A 15,938-nucleotide genomic window follows, 5' to 3' on the forward strand; every position below is an offset into this window, starting at 1 on the left:
TATGCGTTTCTCACTCTCTTCTCCCGCCACACCCTATGCAGGGCGGAGGAAGAGGGAGTTTTGAGACAAGACTAACTTAGGCTCAGACAAATTCGTATATAGAATTAACAACTCGTGAAAAGCACAGAAAACGAGGATGCTCTTACTCAAATGCCGACATGATACTAAAGAGACTAGTCGTGTTAATGTTTTTTCATTTAACGTGTTTAATTTCGCAGACCTTTGACTCTGTTGACTCTGTTAACCACTTATCTTTAAATTCCTTCATTGAATGAATTGGACAATTGATCGTTATGCCGCGGACACCGAAGGGTAATGTGTCCTCCTTTTTATATAGGGCTGTCAAAACACACCGATGGTTTTGCTACGGTGTTTGGGGTACAATGTCAGCCAGGAAGGAAGAAAGAAAAGAGAGAGAAAAAGTCATCCTTTCTCTGTTTCTTTTTAGCCCACGAAAAAGGTGTGTTGAGGTTATAGGGAGGGGGGTACTCGTTAAATTTCTTCGGAGAGGCTCCGTTCGGATTTTCAACCCGTTACCTTTTCACATACATTTAATGTCCCCCTTTCTTATACCCAGGCTAAAGGAAAGCCAGAGGCAGACTAATATATTCTACTTGGTGGCAGGCGTAATCTTTGCGCTGTAATTTCTGCCACAAGTTTCCTCTCAGCCTTTCAGTGCAGTACCTTGGATTGTTATTGCTATCCGTTCGGTTCAAAGGCTATTCTTGCGACCCCTTGAAACACTAAAATTTTTAATTTCGCTACCCTTTCACACGCTACGAGGATGAAAAAGGCGCCCCCTTCAGGTAGAATCTCTCTGTATAGCCCTCAATGTAGAGTACCCCTCGTGTTTGAAAATAGAAGTAAAAAGAAAACCTTTGTCTGAAAAAAGGTGATCCCACAAACAATAACCATTGTGATTTAATTGTAGAAACAAGCTTTTTTGTACAGTAGCAAATTAGATGTGCAATAATGACTGACAGAATTTTCGGTATTTGGACCAACAACAGAAAAAGCGACGTTTTATATTCAGCAAATTTATTCTTCTTCATTGCATCACACTCCATAACTCTACATCTACAACAGCTCAACTGAAAGTTCGGTCTGCTACCATCTACTTAAGTTTTTCGACACTTGACACGAGCAAAAACTTGAGATGCCATTTCGGCAAACGCTCTATTTAATTCGCTGAGGATCAACTGCATTCACTTTCCGTTCAGGCCGCAGTCATCATGAACCACCTTAGTAGGAGTAACATACTGATAATCCGGATGGATACACATGTATTCACTGCAAAAAAACATGCAAGATTAGATAAGTTGGTTATAGGCAAGACCACATTCCTCGGCATTTCAATGGAACACAATTCTAACATGAGGAAAACAGTGAATCTGCATTCTGCTCACGCGACTCAGGGCATCCACATTAAATGGATAATAAACAGAGCCGGGTCATCTTTACTTAAAAGTTGTTTGGTATACTAGGTTCAAATTCTCATTACAAACGAAAAGTGTCAATCGACAAGCATAACATTAAGTAAGAATTTAGAATGAACTCACTAATGAGGCCAGGTCTGGACAGTCCTGCATCGCCCACGTTTGCCAGTATTTTTATACATGCAGCAATTGCCGTCATACCCAGCGCAACCTTTTTGGCAAGGTGCTATACAGGCGCGACGTTCAAGGAAGCCCTACAAGTAAAACAAAACTGATACACATTAAGGCCATTCAATGATAATCGTTTGTCACGGTAAATTTAATCTCAGAATGCAATGAACTTGGCAAAATAGAAATGGCTTTCACAATATGACCGAACAGCTGTGCATAAAAAACTTTTTCTCATTCCTAACAGACAACTATCGAGGGTACCCAACAGTTCGTTTCGGGGAAATATCTGTTTGGAATGACCTTCCCCGCCTCACAAGTTCGGATTAAATTGTGGAGAAAAACTAGCGTTTTTTTTAGTGAAAGGTCATCTCATACTTTCACAACGCTGAAAAATCAATCCACTTTGTTTTCGTCGATAAAAGTGCAAGAAAGCCTTGCTAACACTTTCTCAAAAGCGAACAGCAACTCCTGAACTCAGGAAATAAGATTTCATTCCCTAAAGTTTTCGACAATTTAATTTTTCAGCTAAAGAATCCGAACAGATCAAGCTATGTTAGTTCACACATAAACGGGAGCTCCTGGTATATAATGACGTGGGTGCACACGAAACAAATATTAATTTTTTTCCTTTAATGTTCTCATCAGGTGCCCCTAAACTAATACTACTCACCATAAACTGCTTGTACGCCTCACTGTTTTGGCCTGGCTTGGCACTAACCATGGCAACGGCAGCAAAAACAGCCAAAAAGATGAGAGCCAATTTTGATGCCATAACGCCTTTATTTGAGATTAACTGACGAAAAAGCAAACAAACAAATTATCAGAAGGTGATTTAGTAACTGTCTATACGTTTGCTTTTGGGCATTTGAAAATAGGCGAAAATGTGGAAAGCACGACTAGGCTGGTAAGGTATCTTTTCAGAACTAGAAATGTGATGCTATGTAAATGATTACATGTGTATTTTCGGCAGTCACTGACACAGTCACAGTCGAAAATGTCACAGGCCAGCTTGTCAAAATTTCCTAAATTTAAAACGGAGTTCGTTTTTTTAAGAGACTGGACTCTTTAATTCACCCTTAAACTGAGCCTCTTTACAACTTAGCAGTGACAATGGATTTTCGCAGGAGCCCTAATCAGGGATCCATCCTTGATTAGGGCTCCTGTCAGGGAGAACTACGTAAGTTATCAGTATCATGAACTATTATGTAAGAAAAGCTGATAACCTATAAACATTTCTATGGAAGTTGATGAAACAATTGCATCAGAGAGGCAGTTCCAGTCCGCTATAATTCTTGGTTAAAACGAAAATTTAAAAATGTCTTCACTTGCATATGGCACGCGAAAATTAAATTGATGGCGTCACCTCGTGCGGCTTTCGAGGTGATGAATTAAATATTTTCGGCTAACTATATCAATAAGACCGTGAGTTAGTTTATACATAAGTGTTAGTCTAAACTGCCTTCTTCTCGTTTCCAGTGTGGCCCACCCTAACTCTTTAATCATGTCCGTAACACTCGCATAAGTGTTGTAATTTTGTGAGTAGAACCGTGCCGCTTTACGTTGAACCCTTTCCAGAGCACTGATATCTTTCTTTAAGAAGGGGTCCCAAGCCGCGCTTGCATATTCCAGCTTCGGTCGTACTAGGGATGTATATGCAAGTAGTACGAATGAAATAAAGTTATTTTCAAGTGACGTTTTCTTTGGTTTTATTGTCGTCGCTGCTTAAATTTCCCTATAATATGCGGGAATATGGCGGGAGTCTCCTCGTTTTTCACGCACGCACAGTATCTAAACCAGACAAGCCGAAAGCACCCTAAACCGGCGAGTCGACAAGTCGACTTCTAACTGGACTCCAAGAAAACGAACTTCGAGAAGTCTTGTATCAAGTCGACAGTACTGATTTGATGTATTTACTTTTATTTATATTAGGCAGGATTTTTAAGGGTTTTACCCGTCACCACAATCCTAACATTACACTTCACCACTTTATTTCATTATAAAATTTAAGGAGACATGCGCGACTCCAGTGATTTAACACTGACTGGCAAAACATGATCACAGCTCATGATTTGTCCGTGATCACAAGCACGATGACAGAGTCCAATGCCATCGTATGATAAACAACACGTTCACAAAATTCGATCAGGCAACTTACTAACTGAACATGCAATTTTAGAATCTTCCATAATCGTTTTACCTTTAAAAGTTTGAGTTTCCAATTTTCTGAGCTGCTTTAAAAGGTGCGGGTATTCAGCTTTCAAACCGTTGCATCATTCACAAACCGGTCTAGGCAGGCAACCCTTGTAATATAACACTAAAAACTTTACCTTGCAGTTATCACAAGGTACGATCAAAAAAGTCCCATTTCGTCACAAATTACAAGACAAACAACACAAAACTCGAACACACGATTAATTTTGCCACGAGCGTTTTAACATTGAAAGTGCGTGCATCGATACTTTTCTCAGTATCCAGTTTTCAAACAATCAGGCAAGAAGTTCGCACCATATCGTTGTGCAAGAATGTCTTCTGCAGAAGGCGAGGTACAGGCTGTAAATCGAAAACTACTTAGGCGACCTTCTTTTTAGTTTAGTTGGTTTTTTCATAACTTGTTCCTCCTACGCAGATTGTGAACCAAGACGAAACCCCACCCGAAACGATGGAAGAGGAATCGAAAACAACAACTAAGTCCAAAGGTAAACTTTAAATAGTTTTTACATGTAAAAGTTGAGGAAAACGCCAGGAAAGAAAATTCCTGGTAGCCACACATAGACATTAACAACTGACAAACGACAATAATTAACATCTCGGCTTTGCTGACCAATCAGGTCAACAACCAGAGAAATTTATACCAAGTACTGACATTCCACACTCTGAAGATGACTTCCGCTCGGGTTGTCGAAATGTCAGTCGATGTCACCTCAAACAGTCCTTCTCAGGACTTCACTCACCCGTATGATCATAATTTACGTATACATAATAATATCATTTTTATTAGCCTTAACTTGAGTGGTCCTTAGCTCTCAATCGTCGTAGAACTTGTCCTTACAACTACGCAACTTTTTGAAACGGAAATAAAAGTGTCAAGAGTCTCAATAACATTTGAGTTTCTTCATTGCCTTTAATGACGTGTTAAAGCCGAACTTAAAATTAACACACTCATTGTCTTATTCATTCATTCTTTTCGTTTTCTTAGGTCCGTTGTCAAGGGTATCCAAAGTCTCCGGAGATTTGCCTGCAGCATTTTTGATGCTGGAGAAGATAGAAAGGCCGAACACCCCAGGGTGTCTGTCCAGCTACAAGCTATATAACGAGGATAGGGAGACCGGTCGTTACACTTAGTAGTTTGAATGGCATAACATTATCATAACCTTAAAAGAATTGATGATTTCTTCACAAATTTTCATGGAAATTCCCGCCACAGTCTTAAAACACGTTAGCGTGTTCAATCACAGGAGCTTGTAAAAGAAAGAATGAATGAAATTAAAATGTTCAAGTTACGTTTTCGTTTGCTGTTGTTTTGTATCCTGTGCATTTGCATCCAAGTTGGTAGACCCAAAAGCACAACAGTCGTGTGCTAGCTCTTTTATGCCCGAGCGGATCTGAGGCTTATTGTTTAAAGACTGGATAATGTTCTGATCCACTTTGTAAGTCACTATCCGCCGGGCAATTAAGATGTGGGAATTTCAGTGTAAGCTTATGAAAACTAGAACTAGTTGTCGAAATTGGATTCCACTGTATCTCCAGGGAAAATGTTCACGGTCTTCACGCAAATCAATCTTGAAAAAAATACAGATAATCAATAATAGTTTTATCCAGTTGAAAATATCTGATGAAAACCTCTTTCACCTTTCTACGCAATTTTTACGTTCGTTTCGTTCATTATGTGACGGTTTTCTTCCATCTCCTTGATCATCGTCCATTCAGATGACACTTCCAGTTATTTTGGACATTTTATTTTATGTATATCAATAGATTTTTCACTTTACCTCATTGTTTTGGGCGAACTTCCATAATGCGTCTCGTGCCTGTCTTTATACTATAAACGCATTTTCAATACCACACCGGAACAACAAATGTTTGCCTAAGTTCGTCCCGTGACGGAAAATCTGTCCTCTAGCATAAAAGACGCCACTGAAACGTTCAGCGTTGTTGTGAGGTGAAATTCACGTGGCCATCAAATGCCTGGCACCCAGAGGGAAAAATATATGGTAAAAAATGCCCAACTAGTGCAGGGGAGGATACTAAAAATCACACACTTGGCTACTTTTTTCCTATTTTTTGAGCAATATCTTCATGGCTTAGGTTGAAACTGAGATTTTAAACCAAAGCGCATTAAAACTGCTCATTTGGAGACGATATATAGGCGACATATTTTGTCTATGGACTTTAAACAGAGAGGAGATAATGCAGTTCATTGGGCAAGCAATCAAACACTATCCCACAGTAAATTTACGGCTGAAATTTCAGAAACAGAAACGACATTTCTTGATACAAACATTTATAAAGGCGAAAGATTCAGAAGCAATTCAGTTCTTAGCACTTCAAGCCTACTGAAACTTTTCAATATACGCAAGAACCATAATCAGGGATGGAGAACGTAACGAGATGCCATTTTGACTTGTGGGCTTGTCCCCAATTGTGTTGTACCAAATATCTATTTTTAGAAAAACTTACGTCGTACGCGCGCGACGCGCACGTGTGAAAATGGTCAGGATTGCACGTGGAGAATTGAGAATTTCTCCATCCATTCAAAATGGCGTCCAATTTCTAAAATTTTGCCAGGGAAGAGATCTTATCGTTGCCCACATTTAAATACCAGACTCTCACAACGAAAAGGTAACAATTGAAAGAAGACGCTAAAAGTTGGAATAAAAGCATACTGATCACATGACTCTCGCGGTAAAGTCAAAAAGGCGCCAAAACGGTGGCGCTGTGTGCCTTGCTACTGTTGAATGAATGAAAAAAGCTTACACTTCTAAGGACATGTACTCAGACACGTAACTTTAGTGAATTTTTCTCAGCTGCTTTCTGTCCCTTTTGCCAGTATGATATGGTTCAAACAGTTGCCGAAAAATGTCTAAAATTCAGTTATTTGTTGTTGGAGAGAGTATAAACAGTTGTGGAAAGTTATGATGCTGCAAACAGTTCGGTGTTACCCAGTTTTCGCAACCTCCATATTGAGCTCTGTCAGCTTTTGCTGTTTTCTTGCTCACGTTGAACGCTTTTTGTTGCTTGGAATCAAGTTCCGTGGCCATGCAAAGGAAGAAGCAAAACAACAACCGGCTTCATGGATGGACTTTCGAATTACGCTAAAAATTATATCAGCTTAATACCTACTCACATTTGTAAAACCGCAGCCGTTTTCTTAGCTATATTAAAACAAAGCTTATTACTGATGCCGCGATTAAAAAAAAAAAGCTGTAGAGGATGCATTTGACTGTAACCGACACCGAGTTGAAACATTTGGATTGGTTTCAGGGTTTTAGTCAAGATACGTAATTCAAAATAAGGTAAAAAAATCTCCTCTGTCATTTTAGCTTAAGCTTAATAAACTTATTTGTTTTTACTCCCGCGGACATGCATGAAAACTTGTCATTTGTCTGCTAGTAGTTTTGCCTTTTCACCTCTTTAGATCTTAAGTTCTGCCGGAGGCATTCTGTGAATTATTAGCTTATTTTGATGTTAAAGTTGCTAGTTTGCTGCTGAGGAAATTTATCCAGCGCACTCATAGAAAAAAGAAAGAGTTTGAAAACGGATAAGAATGTGTTTACAGCATTGCCCTTTCGATGACCATAGAAATCAACAACTAATAAACGGATGAACATTCATCTCAAATTTTACGTGTAATACTTTTTGAAAGCAGTAAGCTAACAGCCGTCACAAGAAGCTGTAAGCTTTTCGGCAAAAAGAAGTCATCGAGAAACTCGCTTCTGATTGATCGGTTGAAAAATTGGACACTGATCTGTGAAAGAAAGCTACTCAGTTTGGCAGCTTTTAGCTCGTCTCCTCAAGGACTTACCACCAATTTGAAATAAATGGTTGAAACTGACTTCTCAAATAAAATTTACGTTTATAGTTATCAACATTGCAGAGAATATTTTTCTATTGTACTGCTGTTTTCTCAGTACTCAGCCAGGAGAATTTCCTAGAGTTGTCCCCAATTGAAGCTTTAGTTTACAGCTGTAGTTTAGTAAGGTTAGATGGGGGAACTTAAACATGTAAGGGATAATAAAATGTTATCAGTTTCACATTTAAAGTATTTAAAAGTTATATAATTTTGTCGAAACCGAACTAGATTTTCTCTTCCATTTTAGTATAAATCTACTAGTGTTCTATCACGAATGCTGTTCTCCGATTGGCTACGCTACTCGCTATCTAGTCTGTGATAGATAGTGAGTAGCAGTTTTCAACAAAATGGCGTCAGCTTCGTCGCGCATGGGTTTTCGAAGTGTCTGCGATGAGGAAATAGATAATTTACTTGTTTAGTTTTGAACGACAAGTAGAATTATACTAAAACAATTTGTGGACCCCACGCTTACGGTCTCCATCCCTGATTATGCATGGCTTCTGATTTAACGTACGGAGCTCAGTGAAAAGGAGCCAGTACTAATATTTGTCAAATCAGTCCGCAGACATCACGTACTGACGAAATTTCCCAAAAAGTTGTCGCATCCTATTACATCACTGAATACAAATAAAAATTTACTAATATAAAACGCTCAAATATGGTCAAAACTAAGAAGAAAGATGCGTGAAAAACACATTATTTTGGTTAGTGTTTACTTTAAGGAGGCTCGCAGCAGTTTTTCCGGACTTAGGGTGGAAGTTTTGAAATTGCAATCTCGCATACCAGATAAACTTCGATCTCTTTCATACTACATCATCATCTCAACAAATGATCAAAGTTACTTTTCTCATCGGTTTCCAAGCAACAGCTATTACCATAGCAACAGTAGCGCATAGCCTCTCATTTTAAATATTGTCGATTATCTCCAAATCTAATCAGACACTTTATGACGAAACTTTAGGGATTTAAACTACTCAATCTAGACAACTTGTTGGCGAAATTAGAAAAAAGTCTGTAAAAGCGTTTTCAAGTAAATAATGAAAGAAATTTCTACGGGGTGATTTTGTTTATTCCCGCATCTTTTACCAATATCTCTTGCAAAATGAAACTTGACACTTTGTCTTTGCTGATAAAAGGTCTTTCCCCATAGAAAAAACATTCTTAATGTATATTGAGCTTCATGGGTGTCTCCGATTTTAAGATATTTATGTTTGAATATAGTTAAAATAAAGTGCAGATGAATGAAAAAGTTTCTACTTTGCATAAATCGAGAAATCTTTAAAATACCTCCACAGATTTTTCTGTTAAAGTTACAAGCGATCAGAGTAAGAATTCTTTTCGATATTCACACAAGTTTGAGGCTCAAAAACCGAAACCGTTGATAGATAAGAAGGCTGAATCTTGGTCAAGTTTCAGTCGTTATTCGCTTTCTCCGAACAAGAGTTTTATTTTGTTTGTCCCGGTCTATTTCACAGCTATTCACGTGCTTTAAATATTCATGATTACGTGAAGTCGTGCAGAAGGTTAAATTTACATAAATGTATGCTCCTGCTTCTCAAGTCTTGCATTGTAAATTTTACCTTTTGAATAAACAAAATCACCCAATATGCGAGTATCAAGGAGAACCAAGTTTATCTTGTATGCGAGAAAGTAATTTCAAAACTTCCACCCTAAGTCCAGAAAAACTGCTGCGAGCCTCCTTAACTTGCAACAGATCACGATTTTAACCGTCCTATATTTTTATGTTTGCATGATGCAGAAAAAAGTTACTTCAATTTTTCTTCGAAGAAATAAAACTTAATTGTGAAAAGAGTTTAAGATAGATGAAAAGTAGCTCAGTTTTTTTGGAAAATAAGTAATGGCGTGTGCTTGTATGTTTGCTGAAAAAGTTAAAATTTCGTGCAATGGAATTCTTCCCGCCAAAACCATTGTGCCCTTGAAAGTTAGCGTCCTTGTTAAACAGCCACCTTATATCTATAAATTTAACATGAATTAACATTGTTTAGAAATGTGCATTTGTTGTGTCTTAACCTTGGTTGAGAATGCCGCGCAAAATTTTGAAGTTAAGCGTCCTTTTTTGGACAAAGTCATCCATGAATTAACATTGATCGGAATATACATTAGCTGTATCTCATCTTTGGTTGAGAATGGCGCGCAAAAATTCATTATGCAGCCCCAAGTTTTGGCGCCAAAACTATTGCGACCTGTTGAACTGCTGTAAGTTATATAACGTGTGGAAAATAACTAAACATCAGGTAATGAAATCTATCAAGCAGGTTGAGTTTTATACTCAAATGTAACTTTTCTTTTTTTACTTATGTCAGTGACAGCGAAGATGTGCGTTTTTGCTCAATGGTGTCTTTGAACCGATCCTACAAAAATTCTACGTTTCAAAGCTGAAGGACATGAAACGTGTTATTTTCGCAGAGGAATGTTTCTAGATGTTCGCCGAGAAGTTATGATCTTAATCAGCTATAATAATTTAAATACAAACTGAGCCAGGGCAATATACAAACGAGATACCAGAAGTAAAAGAAAAGGGCGGGAAAAGAGATTTTGTAATTCTCTGTTCTGATGTTGATTGCAATATAACTGCAAAATAGTAAACTCTTCTCGTTAAGAAACTCGTAATTAAAAGATTGATTTCGTCAAAAACTGATACAAGCTAGATAGAAAATTGTAATATTCGATACTACTCGTCAGTACCGAGGTGCTCAGTCTTACCTGTGGATTGAAGCTGTAAAGTAATTACACGTTTGAGGCTGCAGCTCAAGTGATGGCTCGTGCTGAATAAGTTTATGTATTTGTAACAACCTCACTAATCTGCAGCTAATCTGCTTTATTGTCCAATGGGTGAATGGAACGACGATTTAATTGGTTTAGCCTTTCGATAAATCCAGAACACACTAATCCTGTAAAGACCAGTAACGAAATGTAGTAACTCGATGGAAAAACATAAATAGACAAACGTTTTGCTCTCCTGGTGTAATTTATCCTGTAATCGAAAGATTTCTAGCCGTGTGCTTTTATTTTCTACGTAAAATTCGCATTCGTCGAAATGTAATATAGATCAAAAATTACTTTAAAAGCACTGCGCCTTCAAAGATTAGTGCTCTTGTTGGACACAATGGATAAATAATTCTAATTATATATGACAAGATTGAATTGAATTGAATTGAATTGACATACATTAACATGTCGTAATAGCTTTCCATTGGTAAATTGCGCGCTAAATTGACAATATGGAACATTAAATTATCGCGCCTAACCTGGCCATTATGACCAAGGAAATATATTTTACCCGTAAAATTAGTTTTACATTTTATTTAATATCACGAGGTCGTGGACTTTATGGAAACTTTATTTAAATTGTCCTCCCTAATTCTAAAATAAGTTGGTATTTTACAACCGAAAGTGCCCAAAGACAAAGAATTGCTTTATTAACTAGACGCTTTTATGGCAAATAAATTCTCACAATAGCAAGATAAGAGCGGTTTCCAATAGGACATTTTTACTATGGCGTCATTTTTGCTACAACTAAGAGAATCCTTCTGGTTTTTGTTTTCTCATGCTAGTTAGAGCTATTGTTTTTTGCTCTCCATTGGCGCCAAGCGCCGGAAAACGCGTGCGGCAAAAACACGATTGGTTTTGGTTTGGATTCCCATTGGTTGACAAAGTGGCGCGAGTTTTGTTAACTAATCACAGAGCGTAGTAAAGTAAAACCAAAGGAAACGTGAATTACTTTCGACATTGAATTGAAAACCGCTCAATCGCAAACAGAAATGACCTACGAAACTACTGGAATTTGTTTTGAAGTTTAACTTCCTTCGGTGTTATTCTTGTTTTGAGAGCCGAAGTTGTGCACTACAGCAAAAATACGCCGACCTGCCTGAAGCAGGCCGCCAAATATCAAATTATGCTGAATAAGTTGTTGTTAATGAATGTTCGTTAAGAAATGTGGTTACTCAATGGAAAAAAATAGAAAAATACTTTCCGACTGTTTTGCTCTACTGATGTAAATTTAGCCTGCAATGAAATGTGTGAAGCCGAGGTGTTTTAAATTTTTTTGTAAGATTCCCCTTTCTCAAATTTCTTTGTAATTAACAATTATTCCACGAGCGCGCGTTGGATATGAGATGATAGATAGCCAACGAGGCGCGTAGCGCCGAGTTGGCTATAATCATCTCATATCCAACAAGCGCAAGTGGAATAATTGTTTTATTAAAAACAATCAAGAAATATTGCTAGATCTTACTGATTTCGCTGTGCAAGAACAACCAGAAGACAATTTAATGGTCGTCATTTCTCGGCCATGGTATAATGGCTCATATACCATGGCCGCTAAGCCAATCAAATCCCTCGAATTGCATTATACAATGATTCAGTTTTTAATAATAGATTTTATACCAGTCTTTTCTTTAAAGCCAATGCGCCTTTTGAAGATGTAGATTTTAAAGGGTCTTTCTTGGACACAATTGATAATTTATTCCATTATATATCGTGTAAAAAACACATTAGAAAGCTGTATTAATCTCACCATTGGTAAATGGCGCGCAAAATTTTCATAAATATTGCTTATTTTCTCAGGGATACCGGCAAATATTTCACCATAAAAAGAAAAAATTAATATCGTTTGGTATACACCGAGCCTTTAGGAAGTTGTATACAAAAATGATATCATTTTCCTGTGAAATGTTTCGGTAAAGATTTTTTTGTACTGAACGTCATTAAGCGTATGCCTGGATCATACTAGGAGCCGTTTAGTAAACGAATTTCCAAAACAAAAAGAAACTTCTGAGGTCATGTCGTTTTTTTGGATTTGCATGTGCTGCCTGAGCGATAAACATTATAAACTTCGCCGCACTTGAGTTTTCTTGTTTGTTCCAGTGTTATTTTAAAAGTTCAAAATTCAGTTGCTTTCTTTTACGAAAGTGACCTGTACTTGTTATATTTGAGAACATTTTCAGCCAAAGAAGATTTTCAGGGTTTAGGGAAGTGGCAGAAGCGTTTCGAAAGTGATCCAGCATACAATTTCAACATCTTGATTGGCTGAAGGAAAGGGCGCACGAATTTTCCGCTCTAAAAAAAGGCATTGAATAATGCCCTGTCTTTCATAGAAATGACGAGCTCTGATTGGTCAGTGGAGAATGTTTATAGGTATAACTATGGACGATTATTATTATTATTATTGACATTAAATGAAAAATTATTGCGAAATTCAAGGACTTCATATTCCTCACATTTAGTACAATCTTGTCTCCATTTATTGAGATCTCTATTCTGTGTCAAACATATAACCGTTCATATGTTATAAATCAGCCCGTGTTCACATCGCTCGCCATCTCACTCGTTCATCCGCGGAGCGTCTGCTGATGATGGAGACAACAAACGAATCTCCATCCTGTTCATTACAGCCAAGCTCCGAATTGTGAAAACGAGTATGCTACAGCAGTTACACAGGCTACACTTCAGGCTACACGGTCTTCTCAATTGATCTGGAGCTTGCCGCTGAGCTCTCCTTAAACTTCCCTGCGTGCGTAAAGTTTTCTGTAGGTTGCCTCTCTGTAATTTACCGTTTGGAGTCCAATCCACTGGTGACTAATGTTTAGTATATCCTTTCCTGGACATGCATGATCCATTTTACCATGAGTGCCAGAGGCTTTTCTTTCGTTTTATTCTGAGAGAGTGAGAGAAGCGGCCGCGCCGCGAGAGCCTGTCGCCCTGGCCCTTTCGTGGCTTGCTTTTGTGGCTTCGCTACGAACAACCACTCAACAACAAAAAAACCCTAGGGTAGATTGGTATTTAACTCCCTTCCGTGAATGTCAGCTCAAGAAGATCCTTATTTGATCGTTATTCGAGGACGGCCCTTAGAAGCATTTTTGCTCAAATGTGCGGTGCCAAGGAATAATTCTCTTGGCCCTTATCCCGCAAGGCTGGAAGAGCGCTAAGTAGAATGCTCTAATGTGCGACGCTTGGTGCCTCGTCAGCAGTTACTAGAGGGAAGAGGAGAATCAGATGCACGCGAAGAGTCGCAGGAATGGCGATGCTAGAACCTGCCACACAGGTTAATACGAAATCAATCTAGAGTGTTCGCTAAATAGCTTGTGGAACGTTTCCGCAAAGGCAAAGTTAAGACTTCGCCTGAGTCATAGTGAATGAACACGAGCGGCTCCACCACATACCTTTGCCACCCGTGCGAACAACCCAACGGCTAGCTTAAACGGGCTAGCCAAAACAAGGCAGACGAATCACACTCGGGTGAACAGATTTATTTATTTTCATTTATTTATTTATTTATTTATTTATTTATTTATTTATTTATTTATTTATTTATTTATTTATTTATTTATTTATTTATTTATTTATTTATTTATTTATATTATTTATACAGAAATTCCAGTTCAGCATAGCTGGTTTAAATGGAGATCTTTATAAAATAATAAGAATAAATAATTAAATATAGAAATAAAGGCAAAAATCATTCAAAGAGTTTATGAAGGTGAGAAATTAACTAAGGTGATTTAGATGTTTCTTGACCACAAAACTCCTCCCTACAAGTGGATCTTGCACTCAGTCCAATTGGGTACATGTCAGAAATCCTCGATAGTCTGGGATTTTGTGACACATACTGAAAACCAGGCTTCAAGACTATACTTATGACCATTTGTACAGACAGCCAGTTAGACCGTAGTTTAATTATGTCAATTACAAATAAAAAAATTGAATTTATTTCCCCCAAGTCAAGACCACCGGTTGATCAACAGACAAATGCTGTTTACAAGATTCCATGCCCCGACTGTTCGTGGAGTTATATTGGAGACACTGGGAGGTGCTTAAGAACATAATAGAAATGTGACAAAAGCCTTTATGAAAGGTTACAACATTGCAACACACGCATGGCTGAATGACCACTCCACAGAACAGGGCTCACGTTATCGACGAGGGAAATTTCCGCGTCAGAAAAACACCAGAATCCTGGCATACGCCAATCACAAGTGAAGCAGACAATAATGCGAAACAATTACCCAGACAACACTCTATTTTATTATGAGCTTCAGTCCAGCATTTTATTCCCACTAAGAATTTTAATTGTTTTTATAATAATTTTTTTCGTTTTCACACTTTTAGCTGTATATATTTCATGTTCGCGCGTTTTATTCATCACTTCTCAAAGATTGCAGACTGGCAATCGAAAGCTCGAACTTTTAACCAGAGAACGCTTTAAATTATTATGTCTTACCCAGGTCACTCGTCCATTGTTCAATAAAATAGTACTGAAATCAGCGTCTCATCTGTGTGTGTGGTGAAAATCAAGTACACAAATTGTTTTTAAAACCATTACAGAGGAGACAAGACGTCTAGGCCGCAAAACTTGTTTAATCAAAAATAACATCAATCTGAATGTCTCTTTGACGGGGGAAGGCGGAACAAGAAGATCACTAGAAGGAGTTGAAAACACAAGATTTGTCTCATTTTAAAGCCTTCTTTTTCAAAACTGTCTGGTGTAGTCCGCCCCCTGACCCACCTTACAAGTCACGCCGAATGAAAATCAGAAAACTGAAAGATGATGAGATATCAAACGTCGCATAATGAGAAAATCTAAAGCTGTTTAAACCTGTTTATAGATGACAGTAAACGGTTGCGACGTCTTTATGTGATTTTGAACATTTGTTTTGATAAACCAGTTCCAGAACAGTTTCGGTGGAACCAGTTCCGAAAAGACAGACTATAAATAATGAAATTGTATACACCTGTTGCATGTGGAAGGCGGAGGACCCTGGCTAGTTCAAGTAAGGGAATACTCCCCCCCCCCTCCCTCTCCGCACTCAGTAAATCTTACCACTACACATGCGAGAAACAGAGACTTAGGATGGTGCAGACTGCAACAATTTCAAGACCTTTTAAAAAAAAAAATCCCTAATCCTTGACTTTGTATTTTTAAAGCCATATTTAGCTATTGATCCAGAGATTATCGTCATATCCTTCCGGAAAAGTCAATAAGAACTTTTCTCACCAGTGTGTTTTGACTTCGTTTTCTCTAGCTCGCTCTAAGATCATTTTAAGTTGATGTTTTATGTTACATGTGAAACAGTCTCTTATCAGTGTTGATGCAGACAGTGAAGAGTTTAGTCAATATGCGTGACACGTCCGGTAATATCATGGATTGAATTTCCGCCAAAATCAATACGCATTGATTGGGTTATTTCAATGACGTCATGACATGTGTGACTGAAAGTGACAACTCGCGCGACAAACTGGTG

The 15,938-nt window shown here is 38.0% G+C and overlaps 1 protein-coding gene and 1 long non-coding RNA gene across 6 annotated transcripts; one reads left to right on the plus strand and one right to left on the minus strand.

Annotated features, from left to right (window-relative positions):
• Window positions 1-1,017: 1,017 nt before the first annotated feature.
• On the minus strand, window positions 1,018-10,483 carry LOC146484225 (uncharacterized). Of its 5 annotated transcripts, none has more exons than XM_085104954.1 (4): window positions 10,402-10,483; window positions 2,278-2,400; window positions 1,560-1,690; window positions 1,018-1,290 (listed from the first exon to the last, which is right to left on the minus strand). In XM_085104954.1, the coding sequence occupies exons 2-4, from the start codon at window positions 2,377-2,379 to the stop codon at window positions 1,206-1,208; spliced, it is 318 nt and encodes a 105-aa protein (XP_084961080.1). In that variant the 5' UTR covers window positions 2,380-2,400; window positions 10,402-10,483; the 3' UTR covers window positions 1,018-1,205. The 5 variants fall into 5 exon arrangements, with proteins under 5 accessions (XP_084961080.1, XP_084961083.1, XP_084961081.1 ...); XM_085104957.1 differs by lacking the exon at window positions 10,402-10,483 and adding an exon at window positions 4,326-4,797; XM_085104955.1 differs by lacking the exon at window positions 10,402-10,483 and adding an exon at window positions 3,805-3,927.
• LOC146484226 (uncharacterized) lies at window positions 3,990-5,107 on the plus strand. The gene is made up of 3 exons (XR_014863665.1): window positions 3,990-4,150; window positions 4,234-4,303; window positions 4,804-5,107. It is a non-coding gene; the product is annotated as an uncharacterized LOC146484226 (long non-coding RNA).
• Window positions 10,484-15,938: the final 5,455 nt, after the last annotated feature.

The sequence above is a fragment of the Pavona decussata genome, unplaced genomic scaffold, assembly GCF_977016875.1.
Source record: "Pavona decussata unplaced genomic scaffold, jaPavDecu1.1 SCAFFOLD_36, whole genome shotgun sequence".
Taxonomy (NCBI): Eukaryota; Metazoa; Cnidaria; class Anthozoa; order Scleractinia; family Agariciidae; genus Pavona; species Pavona decussata.

Excerpts from the sequence above, each read along its gene's own strand:
- LOC146484225 (XM_085104953.1), bottom strand. Across the intron at positions 1,691-2,277 it reads AGGCGTACAAGCAGTTTATG|GGCTTCCTTGAACGTCGCGC; the intron begins GTGAGTAGTATT and ends TTTTACTTGTAG. Across the intron at positions 1,291-1,559 it reads GTCCAGACCTGGCCTCATTA|TGAATACATGTGTATCCATC; the intron begins GTGAGTTCATTC and ends GTTTTTTTGCAG.